The 18432-nt window shown below is 47.3% G+C and overlaps 1 protein-coding gene across 1 annotated transcript in view; it reads right to left on the bottom strand.

Moving 5' to 3' along the window:
• Positions 1-563: 563 nt before the first annotated feature.
• ZNF557 (zinc finger protein 557) overlaps positions 564-18432 on the bottom strand; it is a 20270-nt gene continuing 2401 nt past the window's right edge. Inside the window, 8 exon segments of the mRNA XM_032252054.1 lie at positions 564-847; positions 850-930; positions 933-1341; positions 2155-2237; positions 10577-10672; positions 16253-16382; positions 17008-17096; positions 17602-17712. Of these exon segments, the coding sequence (XP_032107945.1) occupies positions 573-847; positions 850-930; positions 933-1341; positions 2155-2237; positions 10577-10672; positions 16253-16382; positions 17008-17096; positions 17602-17632 (1194 nt within the window). The 5' untranslated portion in view covers positions 17633-17712 and the 3' untranslated portion in view covers positions 564-572.

Genomic DNA, 18432 nt, shown 5'->3' on the forward strand with positions numbered 1-18432 from the left:
CATGGCAGACTTTGCAGATGGTTCCCAATGTCTGCTGTTTATACCTCCTGGAGTCTTCTTCCAAACTGTATCAGGATTGGTGTGTGTGACCAATATAACAGGGACATGAAAACCTATCTTTCTGAAGCTAGGTCATAAAAGACATTATGATGTATTGGCTTCTTTAGATAACTGGCTTTGGGGAGAACTTGCTGCCATAAAGAAACTTAGCCCTGTTGAGAGGCCTACATGATTTGGAAGTGTAGGTCCCTTAAAAACAGCTAGCATGAACTTGTCAGGCATGTGAGTGAGCCGTTTTGGAAGTGGACCTTCCATCAGGACAAATTCTGGATGATTATGGCTCTGCTGACATTTGGACTGTAACCTCATGCGAGATCCTGAAGAGGAACTACAGAGCTATGTTGTTTCTCAATTACTTACAAAAATTGTGACAAGTTTTGTTGTTGGAAGCCACAAAATTTTGGGGGGTAATTTGTTACACAGTGGGAAGTAATTCCTATATCTGGTCGGGGTTCTCTCATGTTATCTGAGGATGAAAGATCAACAAATGCTTTCCCCCACAGTTTTTGAATTCACAATTGTCTATTATGTATTCTCTTATACAAAGAAAGGTTAGAGTTAGTAGCAAAGGATTTCTCACAATGATTACATTCATGGGGCTTTTCTCTAGTGTGCGTTCTCATGTGTTTCTTAACTGACGAGAGAACATTAAAGGCTTTTCCACAGTAATTGCATTTATAGGGTTTCTCTCCATTATGTACTCTCCTGTGTACTGTAAGAGAAAATCTATGGGTGAAAGATATTCCACACACATTACATTTGTAGGGTTTTTCTCCAGTATGAGTTGTGTCAGATTTGTGCGCCTCATGAAAGTTTTCCCACAATCGTGACATTCGTAAGGTTTCTCCCCTGTGTGAATTCTGCTGTGGAAAGAGACGACCTCGTGCGGAAAGCCTTTCCACACTGATTACATACATAATGATTCTCCCCCGTATGAGCTCTCTTGTGGCTTGTGAAGACAGAGAGAGTGCGGAACTTACGAAAACGCCGGTTACATTTGTAGGGTTTTTCTCCAGTGTGAATTCTCCAGTGCATTCTGAGGGATGAGGAATTAATGAAGGCTTTCCTACAGTCACTGCATTCATAGGGCTTCTCCCCATTGTGGATTCTCTTATGAATAGCAAGGTAACATCTAGTCCTGTAGGATTTACCCCACTTACTGCAGTCATAGGGTTTTTCTCCAGTAGGAATCCTCTTGTGCCGTGTAAGGGAAGATTTTGAGCTGAGGACTTTAAAACACTGATTACGTTTGCTGAGTTTTGCTCCAAGATGATTTGTCTCCTGTTGATTAAGAGATGACTAGTAAGTACAATTTATAATATTTTTAGCACTGAATACTGTCATGGGTCCCTCTCCCAGGAATTCTGTTGTGTATCATGGTTTTAGAATTAATGTTTTTGCCACTATGAGTGTGCTGGTACATGGCTTCTGTCAGTTTGATTCAGAGAATTTAAAAAAGATGGATTCTTTCTACACATCTTTATCATATTCATAGTGCATTTTTCTAATAAGTTTAAGGCTAATTTTTCTTTTTTTTGTTTTTGTTTTGGAGATGAAGTTTCGCTCTTGTCACCCAGTCTGGAGTGCAATGGCATGATCTTGGCTCACTGCAACCTCCATCTCCTGGGTTCAAGTGATTCTCCTGCCTCAGCCTCCCAAGCAGCTGGGAGTACAGGCTTGTGCCACCATGCCCAGCTAATATTTTTGTATTTTTAGCAGAGATGAGGTATCACTATGTTGGCCAGTCTGTTCTCAAACTCCTAACCTCAGGTGCTCCACCCACCCTGGCTTCCCAAAGTGCTGGGATTACAGGCGTGAGCCACTGCGCCTGGCTATTTTGTTTACCCAATACCCAATATCTGACTCAGACTACTGGATGTATTTACTTGTGGGACTTCTCAGGAAAGGGTTTGGGGCTAATGCTTTTCTCCAAATTCTAAATAATTTCACAGTATCTCTCCAGAGACACTATTTTCTCTTGGAAAAATGACACTTTCCTTTAATAACTATTTAATAAAGCCACTCTTTGTGGCTTTTCTCATGTAGAGCATTCTCCTACCATGAAATGCCAGAAACCACCCATGTTAGTCTTACCATTTTCGTATTTCTAGATTGTTCTTTTTGAAAAACATGTAGCTTAGAAGGTAACCCGCTGGCTTCAAGTGGAGTCTCCACATCTGAAACAAGTTAAAAAGAAATTTAAGTTGATAGGAAAGTGGCAATTTTAAGTTGATGGTGAAATGGTAAAATGCATATATGAGTGAAGGCAGAATCTGAGATGAGGGCTTTTGAGAAGGCATTCAACAAACGGGATACGGGCGTGAAAATTTTAGGCAATGTTTAATAAAGATTCTAGCAAGATAGAGATTGATGTTGACAAAATGAAGAAACTGTCAGGAAGGCAAGGTGGACTGAAACTGCTCAAAGAACTCATAGGAGACTTACATTTAAGAAAAAGAGATGTGTCTTTTTTTTTTTTTTTTTTGAGACGGAGTCTGTCGCCCGGGCTGGAGTGCAATGGCGCAATCTCAGCTCACTCCAACCTCCGCCTCCCGGGTCAAGAGATTCTCCTGCCTCAGCTGTTGTACCCAGAGCAAGTTTAACAGAAGCACCACACTGAGTTCGTTGAGAGTCTGTTTAATGCCGGTGTCCAAGAGTCAGCTGTTGCTCAAACCTCTCAGCCCTGAACAAAAGGCAGACGTTTTTATACCTTTGCGGGGTTAGGGGGTAGAAGACAAATTGTTACAGAAGCAGAAAGAGCAGGTTAGGGGAGGGGGGACCTAACAGCAAAGATTCTATTTAAAGTTGTTTGTCAAGCAGGATGTGGGGTAGGCAGTGACACTGCTGCAGGTACAGGATATGTGGGCCAGTGGGCCGTGTTTCTCAGAAAAACAGGTTACAAAATACCAGGTGCCTCAGGCTACAGAGTTTCAGGAACAAAGTGCTCTACAGAGCTCAGGGTGGTTAGAATGGAGTTAACAGGATTGCTTAAAATGGAGTCACCATAGACAGGCTAGATTATGTCACTGGAATCCACCTCTCCAAGGGCCAGCTCTGAACCCTGTGTGAATTAGAATGGCCAACCGTTAACGTGGGATGGCTGAACGCAGGCCCTAACATGGTCCAGGCAGTTTGAAGGGTAGTCACAAGAAACCCAGGTCACCCCAACCAGTTCCTGTATATTGATCAGTAGCTAAGGCTAGTCCTGAACCCACCACCGTGGATGCAGTCCTGCACAGCTCAAAACCCTGCCTCTAAGGTACTCAACCATACTACTCGGTTGCCACCCTCTTCACCTCGGCCCCTCCAGTCCTGCCCCCGTCTGGGGAGGACACAGGTCTCCCCCTGATCCTCCCTCCGCTCTACGACCCCGTTGTTGCCCATCGTTACTTTTCCTGTACCCACCAATGCATCACCACCTGTGGCCTCCAGGCTTTGGCCACAACAGGAGGTGGAGGCTGCTCCCCCACTTCCTTTGAGGGAGGCACCGCCTCCGGCTGGTGGTGAACAGTCAACCCCATTTTTGGTTTATGTCCCATTTTCCACCTCTGATTTACATAATTGGAGAGCTCAGAACCTGCTTCTGACCTGGTGGAATCCATACTCCAGACTCATTGTTCTACTTGGGATGACTGGCAGCAAAACCTCCACTCTTTTTACTGCAGAGGACAGCGACCGTATCTGAAGGGAAGCAGGGAAACACTTCACCTCCACTGGCCAACCTGAAGAGGAGGGCAGGAACCGGTTGGAGGAAGTTTTCCCCTCAACCAGACCAGACTGGACCCTAACTCGGCGGGGAGAAGGGCTTTGGACAACTTCCACCAGTATCTTCTCTCAGGTATTAAGGGAGCTGCATGGAAGCCTATGAATTTATCTAAAACCACAGAAGTGGTCCAGGGGACCAATGAGTTTCCAGGGGCGTCTCCAGGAGGCCTATCATACTTAACACCCCATTTGATCTGGCTGCACCCAAAAAAGAAGCGCTTTAAATTTGGCTTCTGTAACTCAGGCAGCCCCAGACATCTGGAGAAAATTACAAAAGCTGGAGGGATTTGCTGGAATGAGTATCACATAACTTTTAGAAATAGCCCAAAAGGTGTTTGTTTGATAACAGGGAAAAACAGGCAGCCCAAGCTGCTTGTGACAAGGCTTCCAAAAGACAGGCAAAAATTTTGGTGGCTGCCCTCCAGGAGGCACAGGGAAGACCCCTTCCCCAACAAATCAACAAAAAGAACAAGGGCCGTCAGCTGGGGGCCCGAGCACTGCTCCAGTGAAAAATAAGTGCCCCAAAAGACAAGGAACCAAAAAAAAAACCCAAAAAATTGCTAGCCTTGGAGGAGCTAGATTGATAGGGCTGGGGCTCATTCTTGCTTGGCCCCCAGGAGCCCATGGTCAGCACCACAGTATGGGGTCACCCTGTAAAATTTTTAATTGAAGCTGGAGCAGAATGCTGAGTATCAAAAACACCTTTGGGCCAGGTCACCAATCACAAAAGGAGCAGTTCAAGGGGCCACAGGGACTATCTGCAGCTACCCAGAAGTAAACCTAGGCCAGGAAAGACTAACTCATTCCTTCTTGGTAGTTTCGGAGTGCCCGTATCCCCTAATGGGAAGATACCTACTCCATAAACTGCAAGCCTCTATCTCTTTCTTAACCCGAGGAACTCATCTCAACTTAGAAGACCAGGATTCATCAACTACCCACCTCTTACTGACCACCCCTGTGTCAGAAGAATACCTCCTGGTTTTAAACGCCCCAGCCATAACCTCAGAAAACGGCTCACTTATGCTGGAATTAGAGGCCTAGCTTCCCCACTTTTGGGCGGAATCAAACCCCCTGGGACAGTGGAGTTGTTGGCTACAGCTCTACTGGTACAAGTAAAACAGTATCCCATGAGTCAAAAAGCCAGGGAAGGCGGAAGTCCCCACGTACAGTGGCTACTGCAAAGCGGCCTGGAATACTCCATTCCTGCCAGTAAAGAAGCCTGGCACCAATGACTATCGGCTGGTCCAGGATTTGCAGGATGTTAACAAGCAGTCTAGTCACTGTTCACCCGACTGTCCCGAACCCATACATCCTCCTCAGCCTGCTCCCGCCAAACCATACAGTATACACTGTTTGGGACTTAAAGGACACCTTCTTTGCCATCCCCTTGGCTGCCAGCAGCCAGCCAATCTGTGCTTTCAAATGGACAGATCCAAACTCAGGAGACACCACCCAACTTACTTGGACCCGCTTATCCCAGGGGTTCAAGAATTCTCCTACCCTTTTTGGAGATGTTCTCCAACAGAACCTAGTGCCTTTCTGAGCCAGCCATCCAGACTGCACCCTTCTCCAGTATGTAGATGACTCGCTGCTGGCCACGGAAACGGCCAACAGCTGCCTACAACATACAAAAGACTTGCTGTGTCTCCTCCAAGGGCTTGGATACAAGTCTCGGCAAAAAGGCCCAAGTCTGCCTCCAGAAGGTACTTTACTTAGGATGTGAACTCACCAAGGGAAAGCGAGCACTTTCCAATGCTCGAAAACAGGCTATCTTGCAAATTCCAACTCCTACCACAAAAAAACAGTTGTGGGAATTCCTGGGGGCAGCAGGGTACTGCCGCCTCTGGCTTCCAGGGTTCACAGAAATCGCAAAGCCCCTCTACACCGTGACCAGTGGAAGCAGAGAGCTGGTTTACACTGAGACAGAGGAACGGGCCTTCCAGAACTTAAAAAGGGCTCTCACTGAATCACTGGCTTTGGCACTCCCTGATGTGTCAAAACCTTTCCACCTGTTTGTCCATGAAAACAAGGGCATGGCCAAGGGAGTCCTCACCCAGTCCCTGGGACCATGGTGGCGGCCAGACACCTACTTATCAAAAAAATTGGACCCAGTGGCTTCAGGTTGGCCAAGCTGCCTGTGGGCAGTGGCAGCTACTCCAAGTTTGGTCCGGGAAACCAGTAAGTTAACCTTGGGCCAAGAACTGACCCTTACGGCACCCCATGCAGTGGCAACTCTGCTCAGGAGTGCCTCGGGAAAATGGATGTCAAACTCACGGATCTTACAGTACCAAAGCCTGCTACTGGACCAACCCAGGCTGACTTTCCATCCTGCATGCTGCTTGAATCTGGCAACTTTGCTCCCAGACCCAGACTTCTCTGCTCCCATTCATGACTGCCAAGAAATACTTGAGGTCACTAAGACCAGTAGGCCAGACTTGCAAGATACCCCTCTGGACCAGGCAGACGCCACTCTGTTCACCAATGGAAGCAGTGCCGGTGCAGCTATCACAACAGACACCAATATTATTTGGGCCCAAGCACTACCGGATGGCACCTCCGCACAAAAGGCTGAACTAGTAGCCCTTACCCAGGGCCAAAGACAAGCAAGTAAACATCTACAATGACAGTCGGTATGCCTTTGCTACTGTACATGTACATGGGGCCATATACCAGGAGAGGGGATTACTTACCTCTGCAGGAAAAATATCAGAAACAAAGAGGAAATCCTGGCCACATGGCCACATGGCTTCCTGTCAGGTCGCTGTAATCCACTGCAAAGAACACCAGAGAGAAACATGAGTATTGCCTGGGGAAACCAGAAGGCAGACTCTGCAGCCTGTGAAGCAGCTATGCTTCCTGTCACCCCCACTGACTCTGTTGCCAGTCGTATCCTACCCTAGCCAGAGCTGCCCAACCATCCAACATATTCTCCAGAGGAAGAAAAGCAAGCATCAGATCTTCAGGCCAACAAAAACCAAAATGGATGGTGGATCCTGCCGGACTTGAGAATCTTCCTGCCTGAGTCCCTCGGACAGGCCCTAGTCGGCCAACTTCATTCCACCACTCACCTGCGAGGAACCAAGTTGGCTCAGCTTTTATGGGGTGCTTCAAAATCCCCCACCTTCCGGACTTAACTGTACTGACCGCTTATAGCCGCGTTGCCTGTGCACAAGTAAACGCCGGGCAAGGTCCCAAACCTGAACTGGGCCGCTGCCTCCAAGGATGCAGCCCAGGAGAAAGGTGGGAAATAGACTTTACAGAAATAAAACCACACCGGGCAGGATCTAAGCATCTCCTGGTGATGGTGGATACCTTTTCTGGATGGACTGAGGCATTTGCCACTCGAAATGAAACTGCATCCACAGTAATAAACATAAATGAAATCATTCCCTGGCACAGGCTGCCAATTGCCATTGGGTCAGACAACGGTCCAGCCTTCCCCATGTCCATTACTCAAGTGGTCAGTAAGGCACTAAATGTCCAATGGAAACTACACTGTGCCTACAGGCCCAGAGCTCTGGACAGGTTGAACGCATGAACCGAACTTTAAAGGACACCCTTACAAAACTCATTCTGGAGACTGGCGAGAGTTGGACAAACCTCCTTCTCCTCACACTCCTTAGAACTAGATGCTCCCCTTATCGGGCAATTCACCCTGTACAAAAGTAATGTCTGGTAGAGCACCACACATTCTAGCAAGGCTGAAGGATGTCCATTTGGCAGAAATCTCTCATGCTAACCTGTTACAGTACTTACAGTCTCTCCAACAGGTACAGGACTTTATCCAGCCACTTGTTTGAGAAACATACTCGACCCCTACTTCTGACCTGCCTACATCTGGTCATCCCTTCCACCCAGGAGACCTCATGTATATCAAAGTTCCAGAAGGAAGGACTTACCCCATCATGGAAGGGACCCTACACCATGATCCTAGCAACCCCAACCGCTTGAAGGTTAACAGTATCCCGATCTGGATCCACTGCTCCCGCGCAAAGTCCACTACGGAGACTCAACAAGCAACACGGGTCCCTGAGCCAGGACCTAATCCCTTAAGCCTACGAGATTAGGGCAGTCAGGTCAACTTAGAGGATTAACTCTGTGTGGGACAGCATCCCCTTCCAGGTAGTATTACTGACCACTTGTCCTGCGTGGAAGGAGTAGATGCGCCTCTCTGGGACCCAACACTGGTGCGTGGTGATGGGGGCAGAAATGAGAGAGAGCACACCTATTCCCTCTAGTCTGCCCTAATCTCGGAAGTCAGCCTTCTTTTCAGTTGGGGCTCCCAGGGTGACCTCGGGATACCTTGGCTGGGATGTGGGAGATCTGACAGTGAGGAAAAGGAACTTCAGTCAATTGACTTTTATATGTGTCCAGGAAACTCCTCAGGTGTAAACTGCCAGCAAGCAGATGAATATTTCTGCCCATATTGGTCCCGTGTAACCCTAGCCACCTATCACGGGGGACCAACAAAATCTTCAACCCTCTCTTTAGCCTGTGCTGCCCGTCCAAAAACATGCTCTATGGGATCCTCTAACCCCCTAAACCTACTATCCACAATCCCTTTGCCTTCTTTTGACCATGGGGATGACCTGGGGACTCAGGCTACATGTAACTGGATGGGATCTGGGAACTGCTCGTAATCCAAAAAAAGGTCCTTACCTACTGGAGACTGCCAAAACCTACTGGGCCATAATGGACTTAGGGGAACCTATGTTCCAGCCCCATCCCCAGTTAAAAATTTCAGCCGGCCCACCCTGGGTGGTCTCTAGGCTCGGGCCTAAACCTCATCTAGCCCCAATTCTAATGTATATCCTTGCTGACATGCATAAGCTTCTAAATACCACCCAACCCGAACTGGCTCAAGACTGTTGGCTGTGCCTAAAGACAAAACCTCCATACTATATGGCAGTAGGAGCAGAAAAACCTACCCCACTTGAATCTCCTCCCTGCACAAAGCCTTCCCGCTTACTCACTCTAGGTTATATTGCGGGAAATGTATCCTGCTTAATCATCTCTGGATATAACCTGTCTGCTTTTCCCTTTCAGACTACTTGCAGTCAGTCTTTACTCACTGTTATGAACTCCTCATTGTCCTGTCGAGCTCCCAATGGCATCTGGTTGGCCTGCACCTCCAGTCTCACCCGTTGCATAAATGGAACAACTCTGAAGACAAGGCCCAAACTGTGTCTTGGTCCATGTACTTCCCCAAGTATAAGCGTACAGCGGACCAGAAGGACGCCTCCTCTTCAGCCCGCCGGACTACACTTCAGGTTCAGCCACAGGGCCCCGACTCTAGTGCCTCTCCTGGCAGGACTTGGTGTAGCAGGCTGCACTGCCCTGGGGACTGCTGCTTTAATCCAAGGAGAAACTGCACTGGTGTCATTCTCCCATCGCATTGATACTGATCTAGAAGAAATTCAGTCAGCCATAAACATGCTGGATGCCCAATCAGATTCCCTAGCCAAGGTGGTGCTTCAAAACCACTGAGGTTTAGATTGTTTCTGTCCCAAGGAAGACTCTGTGCTGCATTAGGGTAAAGCTGTTGTTTCTATGCCAACAAGTCTGGAGTCATCAGAGATACTCTCCAAAGAGTCAGGGATAACTTAGACAAACGCTGCCGAGAGCAGAAGAGTAATACTCCCTGGTATCAGGGACTGTTTAACTGGAAGCCCTGGCTCCCGACCCTGATCACCAGGCTGGCAGGCCCCCTACTTCTTCTCCTTTTAGGCCTAACTTTTGGACCATGCATACTAAACTGGCTCCTAAAATTCATTAGGCAGCCCACAGCCTGTCAGCCTCATGTACCTCAGAACCCACTACCATCCTGTAGATGACACTGAGGAATCCATGATTTGATTCTGCCAAAACATCAGTGGGGAATGACATAATCTAGCCTGTCTATGGTGACTCCATTTTAAGCAATCCTGTTAACTCCATTCTAACCACCCTGAGCTCTGTAGAGCACTTTGTTCCTGAAACTCTGTAGCCTGAGGCACCTGGTATTTTGTAACCTGTTTTTCTGAGAAACACGGCCCACTGGCCCACATATCCTGTACCTGCAGCAGTGTCACTGCCTACCCCACATCCTGCTTGGACTTTAAATAGAATCTTTGCTGTTAGGTCCCCCCTCCCCTAACCTGCTCTTTCTGCTTCTGTAACAATTTGTGTTCCACCCCCTAACCCCACAAAGGTATAAAAATGTTGTCTGCCTTTTGTTCGGGGCTGAGAGGTTTGAGCAACAGCTGACTTTAGGACACCGGCATTAAACGGACTCTCAAGAAACTCTGTGTGGTGCTTCTGTTTTAAACTCGCTTTGGGTACAGCACAGCCTCCCAAGTAGCTGGGATTATAGGCACGCACCACCACGCCCGGCTACTTTTTTGTACTTTTAGTACAGACAGGGTTTCATTGTGTTAGCCAGGATGGTCTCGATCTTCTGACCTTGTGATCCACCCGCCTCAGCTTCCTAAAGTGCTGGGATTACAGCGGGGAGCCACCGTGCCCGCCTAAGACATGTCTTTTTTTTTTTTTTTTTCTCTCCTGAGGCCAAAGTAAAGTATGAGATGACAGGCTGAAAGGTAAAGTAATGAAGGTACGTGAGCCTCAGACCAAACGTTCTTGGCCTTGTTGGGAAAAGGGGCACTTATGCAGTTCTCTCCCTGATATTTCCTAATGTATTATAATACTCCCAACTTCTCACTCCCTGGCCAGACCTGTTCCTCGCAATGATTTATATCCACCTGGTGCTCACCTGGTCGGGTACCTGGGACAATTCCTCTCTCTTCGGTCATCAATTTATCTTCTTGCTCCAAATGGGAGATCAGACTAGGTTTATCAACTTGGTTCCCTGTACATGGAGAAAAGGCACATGATGTAGGGGTCTGTGCAGCAGATAAGCTCCCCCATGAAGTTGAAATCAGTACTTATGAAGGTGAAGAGGTGTGACTTCAGGAGCAGAGGAATCATTATGCCAAAATTGAATATATACAGTAATCCTCTTTCACAAAAATTAAAAAAAAGAAAAAAACTCACAAGCCTCCTCAGTCAATAGCTAGGGTGGCTGCAGGATAACTGGTCCCGGGAGCCCCAGTACAGGTTTCAGTACAGAATTTGAAAGCCCAAGATTTAACTACACAGAATATACCGTCAGTGTGGGAAGTCGAAAAGTTCCCCTTCTTGTTAAAGAATCAGTTTGCTAATAACTTTGTTAAGCCCTATCCTAGGTAGGTGTCGGAGATGCCATGCTTACAGGCACGTAGTACATTCTATGTCATTGTACTTTAACCAAGATATCTGCGCTGGATGTGCTCACAGGCATGTCCCAGCTCTCCGTTGCTTTTACCTAAGTTTTAAGTTGTTAGCCAATTGGGTTTTAGTTTAGATTGTGAGGTCTGGCTACAGCCAAAGGAGATCAGACATAGCAGTAAGGACAACCCCAAAGGTGTAAAAAATAAATCTGTGTGTTTTCCTTTGTTCATTGTATTCTTGTGGCATGATGGCTAGCATGGGTACCCTTTCCTGCAGTCCAGGAAGTAAAAACTGCATTGCTGAAGAATCCTTTGTCTCAGTGCTAATTTTTCTTTGCGGCACCGAGCATCTATTTCCAACAGTCAGGTCAAGAAGTAAATCTTCATTTCATGGGAACAGCCTGAGACAGACAGCTCCATGAGGGTGGGGACCATGTCTGCTGTATTCTTCACTGCACACCCACATCCTAGCACAGACCTGGGAACACACGTGCTTAAGAAGGACTTAAAAGAAGTGATGTCAGTGAAAGTAGTGGAGACTAGGAACTCCAAAACTCCATCCCTTCGCAGAAACAGTAAGTAAATGGGGCGAAACCAGAATCAACTTCATTGGAACTCTGGAATGTTATCAAAAGTTTATGACCACAGGAGAATGCCTAATCAAGACAGACAGCTGAATCTGGGTAAGAGGGATTTGTGACATTTTAACTGACTCCAGCCACATACTCTATTCCCCATTTTGCCTTGGAGACAACTGTATTTCTAGTACTAAAGGTGGCACAATGCACCTTATTCTAAAAAACTGTGGGTGGGTGGTTGTTTTGACTGTCTGGTGGCTCCCTGATGTGCTGGGTCAAAGGGCTTCCCTTTAGTTGTGTAACTCCGAACTCCCACAGGTCTGAAGAGGCTGTACCTGTGGAAGCTGGAGGGTAGAGAGGGAAGTGTGTCGCAGCACATCTAAAGGCAGATACATTTAGCCACTGCTGAATGGGGCAGGGAAAACTGAAGCAAACGAAAGACTAAACCAAAAACCCTGGGAGAAGTGGAGAACAAGATGCGCTGGGGAGCAGGGTGTCTTTCCACACATTCCTCACCCCCACCAACAAGATGGAGTCTTGCTCCGTTGCCCAGGCTGGAGTGCAGTCACGTGATCTCGGCTCACTGCAACCTTCACCTCCTGGGTTCAAGCACTTCTCCTGCCTCAGCCTCCTGAGTAGCTAGGATTATAGGCATGTGCCACCATGCTTGGCTGATTTTTTTGTATTTTTAGTAGAGACAGGGTTTCACCACCTTGGCTAGGTTGGACTCAAACTCCTGAGCTCAGATGATTCATCCCCCTTGGCCTCCCAAAGTGCTGGGATTACAGGTGTGAGCCACTGTGCCCGGCCTCCACACATTCCTAGAAGGCCATGCACATATCCAGGGATGAACACATGCTGAGAAAAGATCTGAGAAGGCACCAAGCCCTCACCTTTGACCTCCAGGCTCTGCATAAGCAGGAACTGAAGGCTAAGGCAGAGTTGTAAAGTGCTTTAGCTGAGTGTTGAAGGCATGCTCCAACATATAATTCAGATCCATCGACAAGACTAGTAATCTTTAGGGTTTCAGGTATTTAAGAAAATCTCTGACAAATTAGTCACAAGCTGAACATTACTCTAACAGAACAGAGACTTCAGTGGCCACACATAACAAATATGGATATGACAAAATTAGTGCAGAAATGTCACTAAACAAAAGAAACAATACCAACTACAAGAAACCTTGGGGATGGGAAAATCAGGTTTACAGAACTGCCATATTGTCATATTCTGAAAGTAGTTTTCAGCACATAAATTATGAGGCACATAAACAGAAATGAAACTGCATTATAGGAAAAAAAGAAATGAACAGAAATTGTCCCTAAGGAAACCTAGTCATTGGATTTATTAGGCAATAACTTCAAATCAACCATTTCAAATATGCTCAAAGAGTTAATGGAAATTGTGTACAAAGAACTAATGGAACCAGGAGAATGAATTCTCACCAGAGAAAATCCTAAAGAGATGGAAATTATAAAAGGGAGCCAAACAGGAATTTTAAAATTGAAAAATATAGTATCTGAAATGAAAAATTTACTAGAAGGGGTTCATCAGAAGACTTGATCAGGAGGAAGACACAATCAGTGTGAACTTGAAGACAGGTCAATAAAGATTGCTTGATCTGTAATGGAGAAATTAAAAAGGGAAAAAGAAGAACAGAGCCTAAGAGACCCAGAAGACATCATCAAACATCCAAATACACATAACGGGAGTTGCCACTGGAGAGGAGGCAGAAAAAGGAGCAGAAGGAATATAGGAAAAATAGGTCAATCACGGTAGCTCACACCTGTGTTATAGTACTTTGGAAAGCTGAGGTGGTAGAATCATCTGAGGTCGCGAGTTTGAGACCAGCCTAGCCAACATGATGAAACCCTGTCTCTACTGAAAATACAAAAATTAGCCAGGTGTGGTGGTGTGCGTTTGTAATCCCAGCTATTCAGGAGGCTGAGGCAGGGAGAACTGCTTGAACCCAGGAGGTGGAGGTTGCAATGAGCTGAGATCTTGCCAGTGCACTCCAGCCTGGGTGACAAAGCAAGTCTCTGGAAAAAAAAAAAAAAAAAGAAAGAAAGAAATAAAAAGGAATATATGGAAAAATGACAGCCAAACATTCCCAAATTTGATGAAAATTACAAGTCTATACACCCAAGCAGCTCAACAATCTCCAAATAGGATACACTCAAAAAACTCATACTGAGATACCTTAAAATTAAACTGTTAAAAACCAAAGACAAAGAGATTATCCTGAAAAATAGCAAGGGCAAAATAAATCATCATGTACAAGATTAACAGCTGATTTCTCATCAAAAACCATGGAGGCCACAAGCCAGTGGGATGACATACTCCAAGTACTGAAAGATCAACCAATAATTTTATCTCTTGCAAAACTATCATTCAAGACAGTAAAAAGGCAATCCACTGAATGGGAGGAGGTATTTGAAAATGATAAATAATATTTGATAAGGGTCTAGTGTTGAGAACATGTAAAGAACTCTTACAACTCAGTATCAAAAAGGCAAACAATGCCCCCAAATGAAAAAAGGATGTGAATGAACATTTCTCCAAAATAGATGTGTAAATGGCCAACAGGCACAAGGAAAGATGGCCAATCTCGTCATTTTTTTAGGGAAACAGAAATTAAAAACCACAGCCAGGTGTGGTGGCTCACACCTGTATCTCAGCATTTTGGGAGGCTGAGGTGGGAGGATCACCTGAGGTCAGGAGTTGGAGACCAGCCTGGCCAACATGGAGAACCCCATCTCTACTAAAACTACAAAAATTAGCCTGGTGTAGTGGTGCATGCCTGTAATCCTAGCTACTTGGGAGGCTTAGGCAGGAGAATCGCTTAAACCAGGAAAGCGGAGGTTGCAGTGAGCTGAGATTGTGCCACTGCTTTCCAGCCTGGACGAGAGTCAGACTCCATCTCAAAAAAAAAAAAAAAAAAAAAAGGAAATAAAAACCACAATGAGATGACACCCACAAAAATGGCTATAATAATTTTTTTTTTTTTTTTTTTGAGACGGAGTTTCGCTCTTGTTACCCAGGCTGGAGTGCAATGGCGCGATCTCGGCTCACCACAACCTCCGCCTCCCGGGTTCAGGCAATTCTCCTGCCCCAGCCTCCTGAGTAGCTGGGATTACAGGCACGCGCCACCATGCCCAGCTAATTTTTTGTATTTTTAGTAGAGACGGGGTTTCACCATGGTGACCAGGATGGTCTCGATCTCTTGACCTCGTGATCCACCCGCCTCGGCCTCCCAAAGTGCTGGGATTACAGGCTTGAGCCACCGCGCCCGGCCAATAATTTTTTTTTTTTTTAATGGAAGAGAGAAATGTTGGTAAGGATGCAGAGAAACTGTAATACATTGCTGGTCTCATACACTGCTGGTAGAAAGTAAAATGGTACAGTAGGTGTGGAAAAGTGTGGAGGCTCCCCAACACATCAAACACAGAATTACCACAGATACTCCACTCCTAGGTATATACCCAAGAGAAAACCGGTGTTCAAGCAACGTCTCGTACATGAATGTTCATAGCACACTACCCACAAGAGCCAAAAGGTGAGAATAGGCCAAATTTCCATCAGCTGATGAACTGATAGATAAAAAGTGGTTATTCACATAATGGAATAATATTCAATCACAAGAAGAATGAAGTTCAGATATCTGCTACAACATGGTTATACTTTGAGAACATCGGCCAGGCGTGGTGGCTCACACCTGCAATCCCAGCACTTTGGGAAGCCAAGGTGGGTGGCCAGGAGTTGAAAACCATCAGCCTGGCCAACATGGTGAAACCTCGCCTCTATTAAAAATACAAAAATTTGCCTAGTGCCACATGCCTGTAGTCCCAGCTATTTGGTAGGCTAAGGCAGGAGAACAGACTGAACCTGGGGGGTGGATGCTGCAGTGAGCCGAGATCCCACCACTGCACTCCAGTCTGGGGCAATAGAGTAAAACCCCATCTCAAAAAAAAAAAAAAGATAAGATTATGCTGAAGAAAAAGTAAGACACAAAAGACCACATTTTGTATGATCCCATTTATATAAAATGTCAAGAACAGAGCCAGCCATGGTGGCTCACAGCTATAATACCAGCACTTTGGCAAGCTAAGGCAGGATTGCCTGAGCCCAGGAGTTCAAGACCAGCCCGGGCAACATAGCAAGACCCTGTCTCCACAAAAACATACACAAATTAGCTGGGCGTGGTGGTGCACACCTGTGGTCCCAGCTACTCAGGGTCATGCCACACTGCACTATAGCCTGGGTGATGGAGGGAGACACTGTCCAAAAATCACCCCCACAAAAAGAGGAGACACACCCATAGAGACAGAATGATTAGTGGCTGCCAAGGTTTTCAGGAGGGAGGAATGGGGAGTGACCACTTAATGACTACGGGGCTTATTTGTGGCATGACAACTATGCTCTGTAATTAGTGGTGGTGGTTGTACACTGTGAACATATGAAAAGCCACTGAATTGGACACTTAAAAAAAATAGTTTAAATGGTGACTTTTCTGTCCTGTGAATGTTACCTCAATTTAAAAAAAAGAAAAAAAGGCTTACCTCCTGAGTCATTAAATAAATGCAGGAATGGCATCAGGCTTACCCAGTGAGGAGGCCAGGTTCCTGCAGTTCTCCAGCATCACGTTCCTGTATAGCATCCTTTGGGCAGGGGCCAGCAACGCCCACTCCTCCTGGGTGAACTCCATGGCCACATCCTCGAAGGTCACCAACCCCTAAAGCATCGCAAACATCACAGTTGAGGACCACCCTCACCAACTGCACAGGAAGAGGGCCCAGGAGAACAGAGCCAGGGCTGGGGAAACCTGAGCACGAGATGTGGGGCGGGTTCTGAGCTCCTCTCCCTGGCTTCCAGGCTCAGCCCTCAATGCTCGACTCCTTAGGCCACTCCTCAGGTTTAATGCACAGTACCCCAGAGCAACTGTCTTTTCTCTCTCAGACTGGGGGCTCCTGTGATCTTATTCTCTCAGTCTCCAGGGGAGCATGGGCCTGGGACATGGCAGAAATCAGAGGAATACTTGGCAAGTGAATGAACGATTTCCGTATGGCTTTTATAAACTGCTTGGGCTTGGAACATCGTTACACCTTTACTTGGCTTTCCCTTAAAACTCTCAGGAGCACATGATGTACGTAGGGACCCTGGAGAAAGCTTTGAACCTGCAGTAACCATCCACACACACTGACATTTTCTGGGCAGCCCTGACCCTCCATCAGATGCCTGGAAATCCTGGGATGCCTCAGGAGCCAGTTTGGCTGCGAGGCTCCAGGCTGCTGGGAGGTATCAAATCCAACCTTCTGGCTAAAGAAATAACGATTTGGGAAAAGGAGCATCCAACTCACCTGTAGCTAGCTTGTCAGGAGCTCATTAACCAGCCCTCGGCCTTCTGTGTGTCCTTTTTGCTGAGAGGCTGGGAACGGGGAAGACGCAGCTGGAGGAGGAGAAATGAGTCCCAGGGATTCAGGCTTGTCTAACACACATATATCTGCCTGTGACTGACCATATCCCCCTCCTATACCCACACAGCACCTACCTACACTCCCTGCAAACACCTACTCACAGCTCTCCTAAGACACCCAAACAGCCGTCTCCCCAACAAAAGGTAACAGGGCTCAAGGTCTGACTGCACTTGGGGAAGAGATTATTCCCACTTCACAGATGAGGAAACAGGCCATGGACATCACGGTGTTTTTATCAGGTTCACAGAAAGAAATAAAGGGAGAATTCAAAAGCTCCAGCACATTCACTACACAGGTCACATCCAGACACCCAAACACCTAAGTCCCAAATCCCAAGAGCCACCCGATTGGACACGGAGGACCTCTGGGCCCCTGGTGCTCCACTCCTGCCTCACCTGCTCTGCCCAGCCCCCTCCCTTCCCAGGCTGAGGGTCAGAGCCTTTCAAGCCTGAGAAATGCCAAGACCCCACGACTTGCCACCGGTGGCGGGTAGGACAAGGGCCGCCATCCTGTGACTCGTACAGAAACAGGGCAGCCGGGAGGCAGGACGCGCCTCCCTTCTTCCCAAAGCACTCTCAGGACGGTGCTCTGGAAGAAATGGGACACTCCAAGTCCCCACAGCCTCCTCCCTCTTGAGCTGCTGGGGACAGGCCCTCCTCAGTTCATTCTTCCCGTCCTTCTTCAAATACAAGTTCTGGCTTCCACATTGAGCCTTTACTTTGCTGAGCAGATGAATTTAGGGCCACCTAATGGCAAAACTTGTCTTCCTCTGTCCCCAACACAATGACCAATCTGTCCCTGGCTCCATACCCCTTGAGAACCTAGGCTTTGTGGAGTCTCATTGCACATTCCGCTTGTCCAAGTGCGGTCAGTAATGTGTTCCCTGCCACGCCCTCCTTCCTTGGGTACTCCGGCACCTGCCTCCATCACTCCTCCCACCTCCAATCCCAGGTCCCGCATGATGTCAGAGACCCCCCAGAGTCTCAGGGGTTCCTCAGCTCTGCGGCCCTCTGCCCTCACACCCCTTGGCCACACATTTCCACAGGTACACTCAGCCTCCATCATCGCTGGGCACTGTCCCACCATCTAGAACAATGCTCACAAACTCCCCTCTGAACCCAACCTCCCTCCTCAACTTCCACTGCGTTTACTCATTTTTCTCTCACCGTGTGTCCTGTGACCACAAGCAGGCCTCGGCGACCCCCTCTCCTGCCCATCCACTGCCTCGGCCACACCCTCTCCTGCCGGTGCCCTGCCTCCATCACCCCCTCTCCTGCCCGTGCCCTGCCTCCGTCACCCCCTCTCCTG

This window comes from Sapajus apella, unplaced genomic scaffold (genome assembly GCF_009761245.1).
Source record: "Sapajus apella isolate SASKATOON/1434 unplaced genomic scaffold, GSC_monkey_1.0 scaffold77, whole genome shotgun sequence".
Lineage (NCBI taxonomy): Eukaryota > Metazoa > Chordata > Mammalia > Primates > Cebidae > Sapajus > Sapajus apella.